This window comes from Myxine glutinosa, chromosome 12 (assembly GCF_964187855.1).
Source record: "Myxine glutinosa chromosome 12, kmMyxGlut1.1, whole genome shotgun sequence".
Taxonomy (NCBI): Eukaryota; Metazoa; Chordata; class Myxini; order Myxiniformes; family Myxinidae; genus Myxine; species Myxine glutinosa.
In genome coordinates this window covers 110848755-110870699 of record NC_136272.1, presented here as the reverse complement: position 1 = coordinate 110870699, position 21945 = coordinate 110848755, and the positions used below count along the sequence as shown (strand labels likewise).

Here is a 21945-nt window from a genome sequence, read left to right as displayed (position 1 = left end):
TTCCGGGGTGAGGGCCACCGTTAGCTCGTGGACGACACGAGGAGAACGTTCCGCTGGGGCTTGGCGAGGCTTCAAAGCCCCTTGCGTGGCCCGGAGTTTGGTCAAGGACACGTACTTCGTGCCCGATTGAGGATGAGACTGTGGTGGCTGTCCGGTGACGCCCGCCAAGGACGTCTGAGCGCCCAGGGGCCCGCAGAGAGGGGCCCTCCCCTTCGAAGATGGGTAAGGCGCCGGGTTTCGGGCTCGGCTCGCAGGCTCCGCAATGAGCCCATTCAAGGTCGCCGCGACCGCGCGACCGCGACCGCGCGATTCAATGAGCCACGAGCCGCGTGCCGTTTTCCTGCACACTTTCGCGTAATGTCCCTTTTGCGAGCACAAATGACATATAGCGTCTCGTGCCGGACACACGGGCCGGGCATGGTGTGGCCCCCCACAGAAAAAGCATGCGGCCCCGCGTAAGGCCTTGGGTCTGGCCGTAGCGGCAGCCGTCAGGACTGGGTCTTCCTCCGGAGCATCCCGGAGTTCCGCGAGCAGGTCCGCGTCCTCGGCGGTAGCACTCTCCGGCCGGGCGTGTAGTGTAGTGCCCGCCAAGAGGCGCGTGCGATCATAGGTGTTCGATTGCATCCGCGCTTCAGTGTATACTTTCCCTTGCTCGAGTGCCGTAGCGAAGGTCAGGTCGGTCTTCTCTAAGAGCTTGAGCCTTAGTTCCTGGGAGGAGACCCCTGCAATGAAGGCATCTAAAAGAAGATCATCCTGAGCCTGCGCGGGAGTCCGTGGCTCCTTGATGCTGTCCAGCAAGAGCTGCCGGAGCTCCTGGGCATAGTGGTCCATCGCCTCGTTGGGTTGCTGACGTCGCGTTAGCAGCAAATATCGTGCATACACCGGGCTTTTTTCCTTTATGTACAGCCGTTTGAGCTCCGCGATCGAGAGGTCATACGTCGCGAATTGAGCGATGGAATTGTACACCTTGTAGTCGATTTTTGAATGAAGCGTTGCTAGCTTCGTGGCAGCCGTCGGCGTGGTCTCAGGCTCCTCGAAATGATTCTCCAATGTTCTGAGCCAGTGCTTCAGTTGCAAGCCACCATCCGGGGCTTGCGGGTCGGCGCAGAATACGGCAACCGCCAGCGTCTTGTTGCCAGCCATGTCGGTAGATATAAATGGAATTAAGTGTTGTGGAAAACCAATCAGGTCCACACAACTTTAGTCCAACTTGTGGTTTAATTCCATTTAGATCATGACATCATCCTGTAATGCAGGAAATGCAATAAGTATACGATGTGGCATCACATGGGACCATTCATAACATTCAATGCAAGCAAGCTGGATATTCTATGCTGGCGTACCGTTAGCGAGTCTACCAGATGTAACGTGTCACAGGAGAAGTCTCGGAGCACCGTCCGCAGCAGCGGGTCTTATAGTCACGCCCCTAGCAGTGTCAACGAGCAGCGAGCATCACCCCCGGGTTCAGTACGAATACGATTTCACTACACTTCCTCTTCTTGATATCCCTTGATTTCTCTTTCCCCACGCTCGGTGATGACGTAGCACCCTTTCCACCATTTCCGGTGCGTTATAGCGCGTATTTGGGGCGCAATAGTCATGTGTTGTGCAGTTTTTTAGGTAGCCGCGATAGCAGAGAAACGTGATAGCTGAGTTCGCGATAGCCGAGGGTTGAGTGTATATATATATATATATATATATATATATATATATATATATATATATATATATATATATATATATATATATATACTAGCAGAAGTACCCGGCATTGCCGGGTGGGGGAGGGGAGGGGGAGGGGAGGGGAACGGGGGGGGGGGGGGGGGGGTGAGCCCCTTGGCAAAGCAAGCGATGTTTTTTTTCATAGCGTCATAGCGATTTTTTTTTTTCATAGCGTCATATCGTTCATAGCGTCATAGCGTTCATAGCGTTTTATAGCGTCATAGCGATTTTTTTTTTTCATAGCGTCATAGCATCATCGCATTCATAGCGTCCTATCGTTCATAGCGTTCATAGCGTCATATCGTTCATAGCGTTTCATAGCGTTATAGCGATTTTTTTTTTCATAGCGTCATATCGTTCACAGCGTCATAGCGTTCATAGCGTCATATCGTTCATAGCGTCATAGCGTCATCACGTGATCGCTCTGAGCGAATCAGCGCCCACCTGCTCTGATTCCGATGATTCCGTGCGCTGAGGTAAATATGAATAAAAAATATGGATCGTCAAATATTTTGCGTTCGGCCATGTTCGTCCCAGGCTCAATGGCCATGTCTATGCCAAATATCAAGCACGTAAGCCTCTCCGTTTAGGAGTCTATCAGTAACATTACACACACACACACACACACACACACACACACACACACACACACACACACACACACACACACACACACACAAACTGTGTTTTATATATATAGATAGATATATACATATTGCGGATCTCGTCGCCGGCCTTCTCCCCTTACCAAGGGGGGATTAGTCCCCTTGTCTTTGACTGGCCTGGCGGGACCCGGAACCTATGACGTCCTTCCCGGACAGCACGAAATAGGGTATTAGGACTAAAGTTCGCTATTACCTAATTACTCGCGCTGTCCTGAAATGAGGAAATAAGCCCTGCACGAACCATGCATGTTGAGACGTCGAGCGGTGCGTACACGCGATCCATGCGGTTTAGTTGGTGAACCCGGTTCTAGCGATCTTATTCGTGCCACGCTTAGTCAATGGATAAATCACAAAAGCGGTCGAATTGGAAAAAGGAATAGCAGGTTTTATTTACACTATTCACAATGGTTCAGAGAAAAAGGGGACACAGTGCAGCCTTAAAACAGTCTTAACTTAATACCCAGGACAAACGGGCCCGCCACACACACACTCACACAGGGCTTGCAGCTGCAGGATGATGGTCCGCGTCCAAGGATGGCTCCTGCGCAGCTCCCTCCGGTCTCCGGCTCGTCCCGTGCAGATGGTAAGTAGAGAAGGCAGGAGCTCTCTGCGTGTCGTTTGGCGCACAAGGGTTAATACGGGGCGATTTGGTAGGGAGCGGACTTCGGCGGTTAATCACTGGCAGGTATTACCGCGTTTACTCGCGTGGCTGAAGTAGGTGCTATTCGCCACCGGCGCGTCTGGCTGCAGCCGTGTACTCAACGCCTCTTCTTCCTCTCCTCTGGCGCGTACGTTATACTGCGCGAGTTACAGTTCAATGCCTCCAAAGCGAGTGATGCGAGTCAAGTTCTCTCCACACAAGTCTTTTCACCAATGCCGTGTGCACGCGAGTCCTCCAGCGCTAGTCCTTCTCATAAGTCCTTTCTCTGCGAGTCCTTCTCTCTGCAAGTCCTCTCTCAACAAGTCCCTCGCGAGTCCTCTGATAAGTCCTTTCTCTGCGAGTCTTGTTCAAGGGCTTTGTGCAGTGACTTATATAGGCATGCCCTGCGAACCTTCTAGAACTCACCAGACGCGCCTCTCCATGCCCTCTCATGCCATGCCGCTCGAGCCCTGGTTGGCTAGTGGCTTTTACCGTCATCGCCTCTGACGCTCCGCCTTGACGCCACCCCCACCCCGACCTCGTGCTCCTCCTTCTCAGGCCTACCTCGTGTTACTCGACTAGTGAGCGAGCAAAGGGCAGCAAATGCTGTGGGCAGCCAAAGCGTAACACTGAGCGGGCAGCCAAATGTGGCGCGGGATCAATTATGCCCATTGAGGTGGAATTGGAGGTTGAACACAAAAATGAACGGGATCAAAACTCATGTCTTTACACAACGCAGATATTACCAGGGGAAATGGCCTATACTTACACATACTATGACATAACTAATACTACAAGTGGCCTACGTGTTGCTTGTGGACCAACTATGGGGGGAAACCCTTTAACCTTTAATGATCAATATGTGCAAATCTCAAAACCGTAGCACTGCCCCCCTCCCTTACCAGACTCGTCCCCGAGTCGAACCCACACAGGTGAGAACGACTGGTTTTGAGAAAGGTTTGGGACTAGTTTTCACAAATTACATGTGACACTTAGATGTGGTTTCCCTCTACATTTAATCTAACACCCTGTATGTGACAGTTTTACAACACTAGATATGTCCCACCTACTGCGTTGTGTACTAACTAACAGACTCACACCTACAGCTAACCAAATTGCGGAATTGATTCTCAAACTAAACATAAAGCCGGTGGGGAGCATGTTATTTACAACACTAAACTAATTATTTACATCTCTATAACCCAGGACCTGTTCTTTTGTGGAAAGAAATTTGGAGGGGAGAAAACACAGCAATGCACCAATACACCAATACACAAAAATGCACAGTTCACCATTTCAAATGTCATATTAAATGTCACATTTGCTGCTTGGCTGCTGCTTGGCTGCATCTTCTTGCTTCCTGCTTTGTCTTCGGTGTGCCATAATAAAAACTTAAAGGTCTTCTTTCCTAACACACCAGAATATAAGGTACAAACCGTGTTCGTTTTTATCTGCCAGCAGGGCCAATCTTATGGTCCATCTGCGTGACATTGACGCCACTTAAAACTAGTGGTCCGCAGGTGCAAGGTAACGTTTGCAGCAAATGACTGCTCAGCCAAGATGCCAGGCCACAGAACGTGTGGTCCATAAGGTGTATTGGTGCAGCAAAAGGTAGCAGTGGCACCACACAGGTGTAGCAATGGGCCGCAGCACAGTTCAGGGTTCCTGCACACTCCCCTCCAAAATGGGTCCATGGGTGGGGAGGAAGACAAAGCACAGTTAGCAGAGGAAAGGGCGCAAGGGTACACATAATACAAGGCAATGCAACATGAGGGGCGCAGGAGAGCAAGCAGAGCAAGCTCGTCCCTAGCCGTTCATAACCCCCCATGTCAGCCTACACTACCCTTGCCCCACCCTGTATTTACAATTTACAAATTCGTCTCTACGTCTTGTCTCCCATATCCCCCTCTAATTCCAAATTCGTCGTCCAATCCCTCCCAAGAAGGAAGAGATGGAATATACACAATGTCACACTCACGTCATGATGCATCTTTACCATCCAAATAGTTCTCAAAACCTGGTGTGGAGTTCCGTCTCCCTTGGTGAGTGGATGTGGATGGTACGAAGAGACTTCCTCATCCTAATTATACTCTAATAACATTAACTCAGTTACACTACCCGGGGTCTTGCCCTGCCAATTCAATTGGCCATCGTTACACTATGTGGTTCTAAAAACCAATTCCCATTGACCCACCCTGTGGTGCCCTACAAATTTGGGTCTCACTCCCCAATTTTTCTTACTGTGCCTTTGCACAATTTCGGGGTTGGGTCGTGTGGCTCCACTAGCAGGTCTACCTACCTGCGCACCTCCGCCACTGAAGTCGCCACCCGAGCTTACCTTGCTCCTTGCGACTACCCTAAGTCGGGGAAGGCCCCTCCTGGCTCTCTCACCCCTCTGATGCTCTCTCTGGAATTGGGATACCCGGGTCCTTTCCTAGGATCCTCGGGCCCCACTGAACACTACTCTGACTGGCTCCCAGAGCCTACCTGCGGCCTCACCTGGCCGACAAACTACCAGTGGCGGAGTGCCCCAATAACCATACGCACCAACAAAGCCCACATGCCCAGCCATTCCACAGACTCATGCACCCATCCAAGCACTTCATTGCCACTACCTGCACCACAGGTGTCAATATCCAATAATTTACCTAAACCCTCTACCCAACTTTAAACTACCCTCCCTGGGTATTCGTGAAGGGGTCCATCTTCCCTCATTCACTCCTTAGCACCATGCATTCCACACCACTCATTCCACACCACTCATTCCACCCCATTTATTCCACACACCTGTTCTCCACTTGCACCCCATGCAAGTCAATTCACTCAACACAATTCCATTCGGCCTCAATACACCACTTATACACTACTACATACACACAGCATCATCTAACTAACTACTTCCCTCTAATACTCGTGCTTTCCCGTCTTCCCTTACATGAAGCACTTCCCTCGTCATTATCATCCTTCTAATCTCTCTATGTCCCCTCTACCTGTACAAAAGTCACTACTTAAATCTTGTCCCTACTGTCATTTCTAAATCCCTAACAATATCCTAGCCCGCCCTCGGCTAGCTTTCACTGCCATCCCCATAATCTCAGCGCTCATGTGCCCCATTGAATGGTAAAGCTACCATTCGCCAACACTATGGCTAACTGTCCACTCCACTCAAGCCTCTCGGTGCGGAAATACATCGTCATTACAGCTCGGCTTCGAAAAGCCGAGCAATGCATGCGGGTGGTTGGTCTGCTGTTGGTTGGGTCCGTCTGGCATTTTCGATTCAGGGGAGAAGGTTTGCTTGGGCCAAGGTTCCAGGCGCCATCCCTGCGCGGAGCCTTTCGGTCCCCGGCACGATGGCCCAGCCTCCCCCGGTCGGAGCACCGCACCCGCCAGGGGGCGAAGGTCCGACCTCTCCTTCCTCCCCTTGAACCGTGCTGATCGCCTTTCTCGCCAAGGCGCGGCACCGACCATACAGGGCGGGGCCTGGCATGAATCATGCACGCCGCCGCGGCAACGATCCCCGCCGGTCCCCGCAGCACACAAAGCGCACCACGCACCGAGAGCTCGCATCGGCTATCCGTCGCCCTAAACACGTCGCCGGTCTGCGTCGATGCTCGGGCCATGTTCTCAACACACACGACCCGTTCCTTACTCGCACATCGAGGTGCTCCAGCGCCTCCCATACACCCCCTGCATTCGGTTACCGCACGCTCTCGTGCATTCTCTTTTCTTGCACACCCAGGTGCACACCACACAGGCGCATTCACGCCGTTCGCACACTCCATCATCACACACCCTCGCGCACATCCTGGCGCACTCATACTACTCGCGCAGTCCGTTACACACTTGGCCATCGCCACCCTCATGCACACTCTCTGGTTACATCCTCTGTAACACCCATGGGTGTGCACTCCTGCACACACCCAATCATCACCGCACACCCTCGCGCACACTCCCTTGTTACATCCTCTGTAACACTCACGGGTGTGCACTCGTGCACACACCCAATCATCACCGCACACCCTCGCGCACACTCCCTTGTTACATCCTCAGTAACACCCATGGGTGTGCGCTCTCTTGGTACACACCCAATCAGCGCACACCTACCCACTGGTGTGAACTCTCTTGTTGCACAACCAATCACGCGCTCTGGTGTGCACTCCCGCACACTCCCTACAACACGCTCCGGTGTGCATTCTCGCACACCCTCTTCGGCCATCGCACACTCTGTGTCGCACTCTTCACACATACACTCCGTTGTGCATTCGCTCTCACTCTCGGTAACACACTCCCGTTACACACTCTCGCTTCGGTGCCGTTCGCACACGCGCGCCATTCACCTTCACACATCGCACCACTGACCTTCCACAAGCGCCCGGGTTGCGTCGCGATCCCAAGCGCGCCAAAAATCTTTTCGCGCCAAACATTTTCGCGCCATACACGCTCCTACTCACCTTCGGGACCGTTTTCCGCAGCAGCACCTGCAAACTCTCATTGGGGTTAGGCAGCACGACATCACGATGTGAACACAAACTTGGGTGCATTCCATTTATTTCTCTGGCAATTCAATTTCTAACTCTGCCGGCTGCCGTCTATTCAACCCCAATTTCAATTATAATTTCTTTTTCTTTATTAAGCTCGACGACCGCTGGCATGCATAAAATGTTATTTTCCAGTTCGGCCGCCGTCGGCTTTTCCATACCCCGAGTCGCGATCTCTATCCCCTCGGTCAACCTGACTGTGCTCTGCCCAAGCTCGCTCTTCCCGCGTTTCACGCACCGCGTTACCCTCGTCGCATACCAATGCGACTTTCCCGCTCGACCTGCGCTCAATGTCCACGTCGCCTTGGCTGTTCACACCAGATGATATCGGCCCTGGTGGGCAGAGACACCCTCCACAACTCTGCAGAAGACAGACCTCGATCAGGGAGGCCAAGAGTCACCACTGCAAGGCAGGACAGGCAGATGGTCCGAAGTCACCTGCGGGATCGATTCCGTACAGCATCCCGCACTGCGGCAGAAACTCCGGGGCGTGCAAACCCATGGATCTCCAATGATACTGCACGAAGACGACTGCATGACTATGGTCTGACTGCCAGAAGACCATACAGAGGCCCCGTGATGATGGCTGCCCATCGCCGCAACCGACAGAGATGGTGCCAGCAGCATCAGCGGTGGACCTTGGCGCAGTGGAACGAGGTCGCTTTCAGCGATGAGTCAAGGTTCTGTTTCAGCGATGACTCAAGCGATGAATCAAGGCCGATATCGTCTGGTGTGAACAACCAAGGCGACGTGCCACCTCACGGTAGCTCAGTCCGCCTTGCAGCATGCCCAGGGCATGCTGCTGTTGATCCCTTGACAATCGTGGCATGTTGATTGAAATGCCCATTTTGCACTGGCCCTTTTAAAGCCAATATCAAGACATCACGTGCAGCTCATTAAAATCATCCCGTACCCCTTGGCTAATCACTGACAGTCAAAACGGCTGTTCAACAGCTGTGCTATGAAGTGACCATTGAAGGTTCAAGTGACCATCCGTGACCGTTTTGTCTGACAGTGAGGACACTATTTCCACAAATAAGTTCACACATTTACTACACGCAGTGTTATTGTTGATATTTAAAGGTTTCAAAGGTGGTAAGTTTCTTTTGCGTTTCAGTATATATACAGTCACGTGAAAAAGTAAGTACACCCCATGTAAAGTTTTGACTTTTTCAACATACAGCTATTTGATCTTCATTTCAACAATATTGATAGATAAAGGTGATATAATGTAACAAATATCATGAAACATTTACATTTTGTAGTCCATTGTATAATTTAAATAAACATAAATGCAAATTTCACGTGTGGCAAAAGTAAGTACACCCTTGGCTCTAATCTGTGGTATTGCCCCCTTTGGCAGAAACAACCTCAAGTTGGCGTTTTTTATAACTGTCTATCAGTCTCTGATAATCGACTGGGAGAAATTTTTGCCCACTCCTCCATGCAGAATTCTTTCAGCTGTGCGATATTTGAGGGGTTTCTTGCATGCACAGCTCGTTTCAAATCCCCCCACAACATCTCGATGGGATTCAGAACCGGGCTTTGACTTGGCCATTCCAGAACTCTCCATTTCTTTATTTTCAGCCATTCCTTGGTGGATTTACTGGTATGTTTCGGGTCATTGTCATGTTGCAAGGTCCACCTTTGGTTGAGCTTCAACTTTCCGACAGATGGCCTCACATTATCCTCAAGTACCCTCTGGTACAATGAAGGAATTCATAGTGGATTCTATGATGGTGAGCTGCCTAGGCCCTGATGCAGCAAAGCTGCCCCAAACCGTAATATTTCCACCACCATGCTTTACAGTTGGTATCAGGTTCTTGTGGTCAAATGCTGTCTTTGGTTTTCGCCAAACATGTCTTATTGTACTGTGGCCAAATAGCCCTACCTTTGACTCATCTGTCCAGAGCACATTGTTCCAGAAGTGCTGGTCTTTGCCGAGGTGTTCATTGGCAAACTTTAGTCTTGCCCTGATGTTCTTTCTGGACAGCAAATGTTTCCTCCTGGCACACCTCCCATGTAGATCAAATTTCTGCAGCCTCTTTCTAATGTTAGACTCATGCACTTTGACATCAACAGTGGCAAGAGCTACCTGTAGGTCCCGTGATGACATTCTGGGGTTCTTAGAGATTTCTTTCAGCATCTTGCTGTCTGCTCTCGCACTGAACTTGCTGGGGCGGCCTGGCCTGAACAAGTTGGCAGTTGTTTGGAATCTTCTCCACTTGTAGATGATCTTCCGGACAGTCGAATGATTGATTTCAAATTGTTTGGAGATCTTTTTAAATCCCTTCCCAGACTCGTAGGCATCTATAACCTTCTTTCTGAAGGCCTCAGAGAGCTCTTTTGATCTCGGCATGGTGACGCCGCACACTTCAACAACAAAGAGCAAACCAAACTAAATGTCTGAGGTTTAAATAAGACAGGTTCCTCCTAGATCCTCTCTAACGATGTTCTAATCATTTGCACCTGAGCTGGTGCACCTGATTCTAATTTTAGGTATTTGAAGTAGTGCTAAATGTAGGGGTGTACTTACTTTTTCCACATGCGAAATTTGCATTTATGTTTATTCAAATTATACAATGGACTACAAAATGTAAATGTTTCATGATATTTGTTATATTATATCACCTTTATCTATCAATATTGTTGAAATGAAGATCAAATTGCTGCATGTTGAAATATGTTGAAAAAGTCAAAACTTTACATGGGGTGTATTTACTTTTTCACGTGACTGTATATATATATATATATATATATATATATATATATATATATATATATATATATATATATATATATATATATATATATACTGTATATACTGTATATATATATATATATACTGTATATACTGTATATATATATATATATATACTGTATATATATATATATATATATATATATATATATATATATATATATATACTGTATATATATATATATATATATATATATATATATATATATATATATATATATATATATATATATATATATACTGTATATATATATATATATATATATATATATACTGTATATATATATATATATATATATATATATATACTCTGGCAGTTTATTGCTTTGAGATGCGAGCCGAGATCCGAGTTACGAGCTTTCGCCACCCGGTCACGTGGTTATCTTGCCGTGCACGTACAGTATCTCTGTCGTAGTATAGCGCTGCATTTTAGTTTTCGCATTTCGGTTATTTTGAGTTTATGCCGCCAGGTGGGCTCCGGTCACGTGGTTATCTTGACGTGCACGTACAGTATCTCTGTCGTATAGCGCTAATGATATATAACGCCGCCGATAATGATATGATAATTATTTATGATAATCTATGCAGCACGACGTGGTCCTCACGTCACACAAGGCGCCTTTGCCGGCGCAAAACGGCTCTCTCAGGGTCAAACTCGGTATCGTTTTGAGCGCACGGTTCAGACCTTCAAGAAAAAGTTTATTTTGTAAAAATCGAGCCACGCGTTCAAAAGATATGACCGGTTTTGTTCGCCGGCACGTCGGCGCTCGAATCGAATCGAGTTAAAACGAACACTGCCGTTGTCGGGTCCGTCTGAGACAACCACCGGGCCTATAACGCTGGGACCGGTCTCGTTGGATAGGCCTGGATCAGATCTCGAAACGCTGGAAGCTGCACCTCTCTGTGATAATCTTGTGGACCATGACAAGAGATCGTGCGACACGTGGTTATCATGCCGTGCAAGTACAGTATCTCTGCCGTCAACTTGTTCAGAGTGCCGGCGATAGCTCGCCTTCTCTTTGTGGAAAACACGGTGAGATCCTTAACATCCAACAACTAATGGGACGCAAACGGGGCGCCCAGTTTAGCGGTACACACATTGATGAATCACCCTGCCTGTGATTCACCCATGACAGGTTATAGCTGGGTCGGGATTCAAACCCAGGCTGGACAGTTTAGACTTTAGAGTCAAGTGTGCGTACCTCCAGTCCAGGCCATCCTGCCAACTTGTATGCTGCATACAGGTGAAATATAAAGCGCGAGATATTTTTATATATACTGTATATTTAAAAAAAAATTGGTGTGGTTTTTGGCGGGCTGGAACGGATTAATAGCATTTCAATGCATTTCAATGGGGAAATTTGATTTGAGATACGAGCAATTTGAGTTACGAGCTCGGTCACGGAACGGATTAAACTCGTAAGTCAAGGTTCCACTGTATATATATATGTATATATATATATATATATATATATATATATATATATATATATATATATATATATATATATATATATATATATATATATATATATATATATATATATATATGTCGGGAGGACTCCTTGATCGTAACAGAAGTCCACCAACAGATTGAGAATGACGAACTTTATTAAATACCAATTACACAGATCTGGAGGAAAACGGAGACGTCTACAGCACGAATGACCATCATGCCATGTCAACCTTCCTAAAAGCACATCGATTCACAGTTCAGTTATATAGGGACACGCTTTATCAGAGAATCTCCGAGAGGACAAAGGAACTGGCAAAGGTTCCTCCCACCGTCATCCCCAGTGGGCCAAGCCCCCCACCGTCATCCGTCCTTTCGTCTTGGAGGAGTGAAGCACGCACCGTTAGGATCCGGACCAGATGTGGTTTCAAGGCTCCGAGGTGACAGAAAATATAACTCACTGAAGGGGGATTGCATTCCTGGTTCTGATAAGGCCATAAAATGTATGAGGGCGTTCTGATGAGTTCCAGGTGTTGAATGTACCTTCCGGCTCACTTTCTCATTTAAACTTAAATCCAGAGCCTATTTATCGTAACTCAAGCGTCACTTTGATTATACGAAGTATTTAGTTAATGTTTTAACAGTCTCTATGTCTACAATTCACGCATCCTACGTAAGTTTCACATTCCACACGCATATAATCCGCTTTCCTGCCCGCGGCTCGAGGCGCCGTCTACGGATCAAGGAGAGAGTTTACGACTAGGCTATCTAGCCTTTAAAGGGTGCACGTATACAATGAAGCCATCTGTTCTGCACAGATGAAGCGAGTATTTTCTCATTTTAAACTATGGCAAAGCGAAAACCTTTTATTAACTTATGAAATAACATTTTTAAACAGCATTTATAACAGAGCTTATGCAGTAACACATCAGTCAAACGACATTTATAACAGAGCTTATGCAGTAACAAATCAGCTACATGACATCCCTTCCTCTTGTCTCGTCGAGACAAAGTATCTCAAGAGACAACATGCCGCATCGGGCTTTATTGAAAGACAATCGTGTAATGCGGGTATCTCCCAAGGGCATACCGTGCGCCCATAGCGCCTCGCCCGTGCATTTGGGGAACGTGTCGTGTGGTGCGTGCTTGGAACCTGAGGGCTCAGAACATGAAAGTCCATTAACGTTTCGGATCCACAACGAAGGCGTCTGGTCCAGATGAGGTTCTGCCCCGCCAGGGGGCCTGCTACCTCCCCTGCGGAACTTGCTCCCCCCACCCTTTGCAGACGCGGTCCTTGCAGATCTTCGAAGTTAATCAACGATCATGCCCATGAGATCTCTCACGTGCTGCTGTTCTGGGGAATACATAATGTTGTCAGTATCTTGTGTCTCATGTTCCTGGTCAGGGTACAGAGCGTTAAAATCCGAATCACTTGAAGCAAAGAGATCCGAAACATTTGAAGCAAAGAGAGGGACTTCCTTTATGTCAAAGTCTCCCATGGACGCCTGGTCGGCTTGCGGGTCTAGGATATCCACGTCGGGTCCCTCGACTGCCAGACCCAGCGTCGCAATCAGATCCATAGTTGGGTCGGAAGGGGGTGTACAGCTGTGAGCTTGTAATACATAAGAGGCGTTAGCCAGTACACGCAAGGGGTTTACAACACAAGTATCACAGTCATCACAAACATCAATACAGGCAGCAGCCAGTTCCCACAAGGGATTTTCAACACAAGTATCACAGTCATCACAAAAATCAATACAATTTTCTGAAGCGCCGGTCACATCTGCCTTGTTGAAGGACCCATTCAGGTCGACGGCCTCTGTGGTCAGAACCATAGTCGTTGTCGGCGGCTTCTTCATTTTCCATCCTGTAAAGTACTTTCTCATACAGAGGAGGACTAGAGATTTCATTAGTGCCCCCCAAATTACTACCCCGATTATCACGGCCAGTGCGGTCAATAACCACTTCACTATAGTGCCCGTCCATCCCCGGAACCAGTCAGTGAGCCAGCTAGATTTATAAGAGTTCTCGCGCGCGATCCGATCGATCGTCAGGGCGTGGCTAGTTTCCCTTAGTCTCACTATTGCGGCTGACACTCCTTCGGCTGGATCAGGTATGTAAGTGCAACATTTTCCCTCTATTATTCCGCATACCCCTCCTTTCTCTGCCAGGAGCATGTCCAAAGCCACCCGATTCTGCATCACCATTGTACGCATGTGAACTACCGTGTCCAATAGTATGTCATGAGCCGTAGCGGTGTCGTTTGCCACCTTTTCTAGGGCCAAAGCCAATTTATCTATCCGGAAGCTGTTCATGGCTGTGCCCGCACCTGGGAAGAAGAAACCTAACACCTTTTCCCATAGGCTCCCATGTAGTTTAGTGGTTCCATCTTCGTTCATGACTGACCTCTTATGTCGCCTGTCCAAGGACTTTGGGTCTAGCTCATCCAGTATCTCAACGTCAGGAAGAACTGAACCAAGATAACATGTGCCCCCCCAATTATTTGGTAAATAGGGGTAAGCCTTGTCGCCGCATATAAACATTGTCCCATGGGGTGGGACCAGGTGGGTGGATAAGCACTGGAGTCCCTTTATCACCCCATTAATCCTACTAACCCCCCTAGAGAATGTTATAGCCGTTATGTTGTGGTTGTGTTTATCTTGCAGTACTATTCGTAATGTAATCCCCGAGCTCCCTTGTCCCAGCTTCCCGGGGAGAGTGTAGGCGCATTCTGATTCTCCCATAAGCAAGTGGCCGGAACCCTGGAGGCAGACCATCCCTTTCTGTGGTTTGACCCAGACGGGGGCAGGCCTCTCGGCCACATGGGCAATCATTGACGGGCGATAATTAAATTGTCGATTGCAACTCTTGCCGTTGCCAACCCCTTCTCTTTCCAGCGTGGTGACTAGACATGGGGAATCGATAGGTTGTGAGCAAAGGTCATTGAGGGACAGAGGTAGCACTATCATGTGTATTCCTGTGGTGCCTGCTTGGGGAAAGTGCATGCACGACCAGCAGTGTGTCCTATTTTGAATTGTCGCCACCTCTCTTGCCACTTTCCAATATGTGTTTTCACCCTTCTTTGGGGCCTTGTCCTGGGGGTGCGGCGTGAGTATGTATTCGATGCATGGTGGTCGGGGAGTCAATAATTGTATGGTCGTAACTTCACATGTCAATATCAGGGTGGTATTTCTTTCTAGTAAAGCGTCCGTGGTTAAAGTGTTCGGACCTTTTCCCCATTCGAATCCTGCTCTGGCGGAACTTACTGTTGGTCCAACCTTTCCTCCCCGTTTTACTTGCCTCCGACGAGAGAGGGCAACTTGTGTTGACTTCGTTCCGTTTGGATTTGTCCTTTCCGCCCTCCACATTATATATATCCACGGGGGGTCCTTTGGTGGTATTAGACAACATGGTACGTTTATCTTCTGTCCCCAAGTAACGCTTTGATAATGGACGTGAGACTTAGAGGTTATGTTTTCATATAATTCTTCAACATATGCCACCATGTCCGCCCACGTGAGGAGTGGGGTGGTGGGTGCTGTGCTGGCGGGGTGGTATAATCCTAGCAGTGCAAGTGTAATTAGTCCTATATGTCTGTGCAGCTCCTGCCCCATCCTGTGTGACGGTGGGTGTGGGTAGGGCCAACTTACAATGTGTGGTGTGGATCCACGAGGTCTTGCCCTCGCAAAAGACAGCGGTTGGTGTAGTCGGCAATACCTGGAATGGTCCCGTCCACCTTTTCCAGGGCGTTCTTGCAGGTGAAGTGCTCCACGAACACCTGGTCTTTTTCCTCTGGTGGAACACCTGGTCCACAAGCGCCCTGGGAACACCTGGTCACCAATTTCCTAATCCACTTTTTCCAAGTGGATCCAATTTTATCCAATATTCGATTTTAAATTCAATCCAATTTTCTCTAATCCTTCTCTCAGCATCCCATTTGCCTGTTTCCTACATCAATAATAAATAAAAAATAAATGAAAATTATTTCAGCTAGAGTTTCAACTAGAATTACCACAAACAAACCACCATTAACCTCCATTAACACAAACAAACCACCATTAACCTCCATTAACACAAACAAACCACCATTAACCTCCATGAACCTCCCCCTATTATTTATTTATTTTCGCGAATAAACAAATAATAGAAATAACCTGGTCTATTTATTGGAAATATGTCTTACTGTCTGGTCAATTTCAATTCCAATTCTGGTCAGTTCTGGTGTCTGGTCACACACAATGTTTTTCTCACCCACTGTGATTCGCTCAAAATAGATTCTCACTGTTGTTATGTCTGAAATTCGTCTCATGAAAACCCATTCAAGAGTCCGGTGTAACAGACAGACAAACACATAGACACGCCGAAGACCCCAGGGTACCCATCAAACTAGCTTGTCCCCAGATCAACAAAACAAAACTTGTAACTTACTCAATTTTTCTTTTCAATTGTCATTCCAATTGTCATTCCCTGTGCAAATTAGAGCACTCCGGACTATGTCAACAACTGAACTTCCAAGACAACAACGATAACACACACCACCTGTCATTCACAGTAGACAACTGCATCTCCTTCCTTTCATTCATCCAAAGCAAAATTGATGACATCTACAACGGCTCAATCACCACAACCCACCCTATCCTGACAAACTGCATCACTGAAATAAAATCCTGGCTTCAGATCAACAACAACCAACAACGACCTCAACCACCCATAACTCTGCCCTCAACATTGATGGTTTCCCAGTATCCACCTTCCCTCACATCCGGAATCTTGGCATCCTCATTGACCAAACCCTCTCCTTTGACAAATACACTAAACAGATCATAAAGACAGCCTTCTTTCACCTTAAAAACATCGCCCGTCTCCGTCCATCCCTCTCCTCCACGGCTGCAGAAACCCTCATCCACGCTTTCATCACCTCCTTCCCACACACTGCATCATTTAAGCTGACTACTCCCTTCTGAGACTTGCGCTTCCCAGTCGCCTCTTATACTATTGCGCTCACCCGTCATTATAATCCACCAATCTGTTATGTCCCCTACTACAGGTAACTCTTCCTCAGCGAGCTTACACTGCCATATTTACCTCCATGGAACAGTTGGTGGTCCTCCCAAAGGTGCATTCCGATGTTTAATACAAGACACCTGAGCACTCAATTAGCCCTCCATCGTACCACAGACTTACAATCAGACAGACAGACAGACAAATAACAGAGGCGTGTCACCAGCCTCAGCACAGGACATCACCTCTCCAGACAGGCACAATATAATCCACAGTATCGAAATGCCAACTCCTATCTGGAGCCTCGCAAAGCCAAAAGTCGGACATGTTCACTGCATTTCACGCAATTGCAACCTCCAACCACACGGGGTGTTCCACCCTGCTCCATGCTCCATGCATGCTCCAAGCTCCACGCTCCATGCATGCATGCTCCACCATGCAACCCGATCTGTACTTGGTGCGCCCCCCATAATCAGCAAGTTATAATAACCACAATACGCCTGGGCACCCACCTCTTGATACCACAACTTAATCCATGTTACTTGCATCTCTTTGCATCCTCCCAAATGTCCTGCATTTAACATGACTATCCCCAGAGCTCGATCAAACACGTCACTGTACTCGGCCCGGTTAAATTAAATTCAAAGCATACTGTACCTGACGCTTCCGGTCGGCACCGGAAATCTGTTTATTTCTTGAGTCCCCTGAATCACCTATTGAGACGTCAACGACAACCACAACAACAAAAAACAGAACTCGATATTCTCTGTTCACTAATTACGTACATGATTTCAGTTTTAACCAACAGTATATGTCCTTTCTTTCCAGATTTAAGTTCTATATCCTGCCGTTAAAGCAACACCCAGTAGATTGGCTCAGCCTGTCGTTCTTCCAAGGTTAGTGAATTACCTCTGACCTTTTTCCCTTGCATATCTCGAACAAAGGTCAAATAAACTTCAAAAGGTCAAACTTCAAATGAAGAAAGGTGGTACAAACGTCGAATTGGGGTAACCAGCGCTTTCATCCCACAAATAATACAAGTCCGGCGACATCCCGTCCCTGCAAGAACTCCACATCCGGAGAGACGAACGACCATTATTGAGGCTCCACATTGCAAAATGCTAACACCCTATGAATCAAACAACCGTCAACAATCCGCCCAGGAACTTCCGTGGGAGGCGTGCTCTACCATGCAGCACCCTTACTACCTGGTGCACACCTTTCGCACATCCCTCCTCGTTCGCACACTTCATCAACACACCTCCTCGCGCCCACTCCCCCTGCACTCTCCTGCGCGCCCACACAACTGCAGCCCCCAGTGCCCACCCAGAGTGCCCAATCTGCGACCCACAGTCCTCACGGGGCACACACCTCCTCCTTGAAATCCATGCCTCAGAAATATAACTCCACAGACAGACACAGCAATGAAACCACAACCTCCGCTCTCCCTTCAGATCAAAGGTGTGTATTTCGCACCTCTGACCGCATTTCACACCATGACATAATTTCACACCAGCAAAACTGTAATCTTTCTCATTACACGACCCATTGACTCCCAAGGTCACATCGGCCTCAGGGATATACTCATACAATCCACATGTCACCAATACACAATATAATCGTTAATCGCATAATTCCTGCAGGCAATTCAAGAAACCTTTTGTCAACCATTCACGGACCTCCCACCGTGCGGGGCACATCCTTTTTGAGTAGGCAGGTTATCACCTGCACTCTGAGCAAACTCCGTATTCTAAATTCAACTTCTGAATTCAGTTGAATTGACTGAATTCTTCAATCTGTCATTGAATGAACTCTTCAATTCAAGTCAAACATACGATTCGATTCAAATTCTGAATTTAATTCAACAAATTCCAAATTGCTGCCCGACTGCCGCTCGAAAGGCAAAGGCAGCCCATCTTGTAACCATCTCCAAGAAACCGCTTCATATCAACGTTCCTCCGAGTGCTCTCCTGACCCGATTTATATCAAATCGCTCCCAAACACTCCCAAACAAATGAAAATCCGGACTCAGTTAAGGACCTCACCTGGTCCCTCGGATAGACGCTAAAATCGACATTCCCGGCCTGGATTTTCCGCACGTCAAGCAGACCACTTACAAAGCTTCACACCGAAACCCTCTGCTTTGCGTATGTCATACAGACAAATACATTGGCCAGATACACACGTCAATTAATATCCCAATATACATTCATTCCTCATTCGTATACCAGTGAGTGTCCCAGACGTCGCGCGAACACCAGATCGACTCAAATCATGCCTTTCTCCAGCCACTCCCATGTACAATCTTTGTTCATTCATATTACGTCTCTCATTCAAGGAAAAAGGATTTTTGGGACGGGTTGGACGGGGTGGGTTGAGGTGGAAAGGGAAGGCAGGGCGGGGGTGTTGGGGTGTTGCCTAGAGCCCCGGGACAGAGCCCAGGTCTTGGGGGGTAGGGGTTTGGTATGGTAACTACCTCCCCTACCGCGGGGTCTTGGTCTGGATCCTGGACCAGCGGCATCAACCGCTGATTTACTTGCTTAACTGCTTACTTAATTGTCCTCTGTCCTTGTAGCTTCAATAACTACAGCTGTAATGCTTAAATTTTCAATATTTCAAAAACCACTTCTGTCCTTCCTACCTGTGGTTACCTGGCCCCTTGCTGTGAGCCTATTTATTTTCTCTTGTTCACCTGGTCCTGGTTTGTTTCTATCTGGATTTCTGTTGCTTGCTTCCTCTGTCCCTACAGCTTCAGCAACTTTCCTGCCCTCTTGTCTAGAGCTTAGTCTCGAGCTTCCTGGCTTGACCTCGTAGTTGTCACTACCTTCTTGTCAAGCCTACCTGGTACCTGCGCGTTTCCCTATTCCTGGCCATGTTCCTTTGGCCCTCTAAGTTAGCCACAGCCCTTCTTTCCCTGGCATGCAATGGCATACCCCATCTTGTCTCTTGGCTGATCCTTCCTGGAAAGTTCTTGGCCACCGGCGCAGCTTTATGGCTGTCCGACCTCACATTTCCCCCTCCTCCTTGCTAACTAACGTTATCCTTACTGTTATCCGTTACCCTCTTAACGTTATCCTGGTGAATTTAACAAAGGCTCGTCATTCTGAGGCTGGAAATAGCCTTTACTTACAATTTTCATTCGGAGAGCAGGCAGTGGCAGATGACAAGGAAGCGGACTGAGCCCGCTCGAGGGAGGGAGGTTCGAATTTGGAAAAGTAGCCCTTTAATACAAGACAATGCTCACCTTAAAACAAATCAGCGTGCCGGCGCCGGCCTCAGGCAGCCTCCCTCCTGTCGTTCAGGGTCCGCTCCTCTTGTCCTCGCTGCTGCTGCAATCCGAGTCACGGCACCATAAAATGTGGGGAGGACGCCTTGATCGTAACAGAAGTCCACCAACAGATTGAGAATGACGAACTTTATTAAATACCAATTACACAGATCTGGAGGAAAACGGAGACGTCTACAGCACGAATGACCATCATGCCATGTCAACCTTCCTAAAAGCACATCGATTCACAGTTCAGTTATATAGGGACACGCTTTATCAGAGAATCTCCGAGAGGACAAAGGAACTGGCAAAGGTTCCTCCCACCGTCATCCCCAGTGGGCCAAGCCCCCCACCGTCATCCGTCCTTTCGTCTTGGAGGAGTGAAGCACGCACCGTTAGGATCCGGACCAGATGTGGTTTCAAGGCTCCGAGGTGACAGAAAATATAACTCACTGAAGGGGGATTGCATTCCTGGTTCTGATAAGGCCATAAAATGTATGAGGGCGTTCTGATGAGTTCCAGGTGTTGAATGTATCTTCCAGCTCACTTTCTCATTTAAATTTAAATCCAGAGCCTATTTATCGTAACTCAAGCGTCACTTTGATTATACGAAGTATTTAGTTAATGTTTTAACAGTCTCTATGTCTACAATTCACGCATCCTACGTAAGTTTCACATTCCACACGCATATAATCCGCTTTCCTGCCCGCGGCTCGAGGCGCCGTCTGCGGATCAAGGAGAGAGTTTACGACTAGGCTATCTAGCCTTTAAAGGGCGCACGTATACAACGAAGCCATCTGTTCTGCACAGATGAAGCGAGTATTTTCTCATTTTAAACTATGGCAAAGCGAAAACCTTTTATTAACTTATGAAATAACATTTTTAAACAGCATTTATAACAGAGCTTATGCAGTAACACATCAGTCAAACGACATTTATAACAGAGCTTATGCAGTAACAAATCAGTCAATCGTCTGGTGTGAACAACCAAGGCGACGTGCCACCTCACGGTAGCTCAGTCCGCCTTGCAGCATGCCCAGGGCATGCTGCCGTTGATCCCTTGACAATCGTGGCATGTTGATTGAAATGCCCATTTTGCACTGGCCCTTTTAAAGCCAATATCAAGACATCACGTGCAGCTCATTAAAATCATCCCGTACCCCTTGGCTAATCACTGACAGTCAAAACGGCTGTTCAACAGCTGTGCTATGAAGTGACCATTGAAGGTTCAAGTGACCATCCGTGACCGTTTTGTCTGACAGTGAGGACACTATTTCCACAAATAAGTTCACACATTTACTACACGCAGTGTTATTGTTGATATTTAAAGGTTTCAAAGGTGGTAAGTTTCTTTTGCGTTTCAGTATATATACAGTCACGTGAAAAAGTAAGTACACCCCATGTAAAGTTTTGACTTTTTCAACATACAGCTATTTGATCTTCATTTCAACAATATTGATAGATAAAGGTGATATAATGTAACAAATATCATGAAACATTTACATTTTGTAGTCCATTGTATAATTTAAATAAACATAAATGCAAATTTCACGTGTGGCAAAAGTAAGTACACCCTTGGCTCTAATCTGTGGTATTGCCCCCTTTGGCAGAAACAACCTCAAGTTGGCGTTTTTTATAACTGTCTATCAGTCTCTGATAATCGACTGGGAGAAATTTTTGCCCACTCCTCCATGCAGAATTCTTTCAGCTGTGCGATATTTGAGGGGTTTCTTGCATGCACAGCTCGTTTCAAATCCCCCCACAACATCTCGATGGGATTCAGAACCGGGCTTTGACTTGGCCATTCCAGAACCCTCCATTTCTTTATTTTCAGCCATTCCTTGGTGGATTTACTGGTATGTTTCGGGTCATTGTCATGTTGCAAGGTCCACCTTTG

At 47.5% G+C, this 21945-nt stretch overlaps 2 protein-coding genes across 2 annotated transcripts in view; one reads left to right on the top strand and one right to left on the bottom strand.

The window, feature by feature from the left end:
- LOC137437222 (uncharacterized) overlaps nt 1–21945 on the top strand; it is a 175290-nt gene that overhangs the window by 114609 nt on the left and 38736 nt on the right. The window lies entirely within an intron of this gene.
- Nucleotides 12748–16389, bottom strand: LOC144888384 (uncharacterized). The gene is made up of 2 exons (XM_078766221.1): nt 15873–16389; nt 12748–15842 (listed from the first exon to the last, which is right to left on the bottom strand). Exon 2 carries the CDS (start codon nt 15391–15393, stop codon nt 13090–13092), a length of 2304 nt encoding a protein of 767 aa, XP_078622347.1. The 5' UTR covers nt 15394–15842; nt 15873–16389; the 3' UTR covers nt 12748–13089.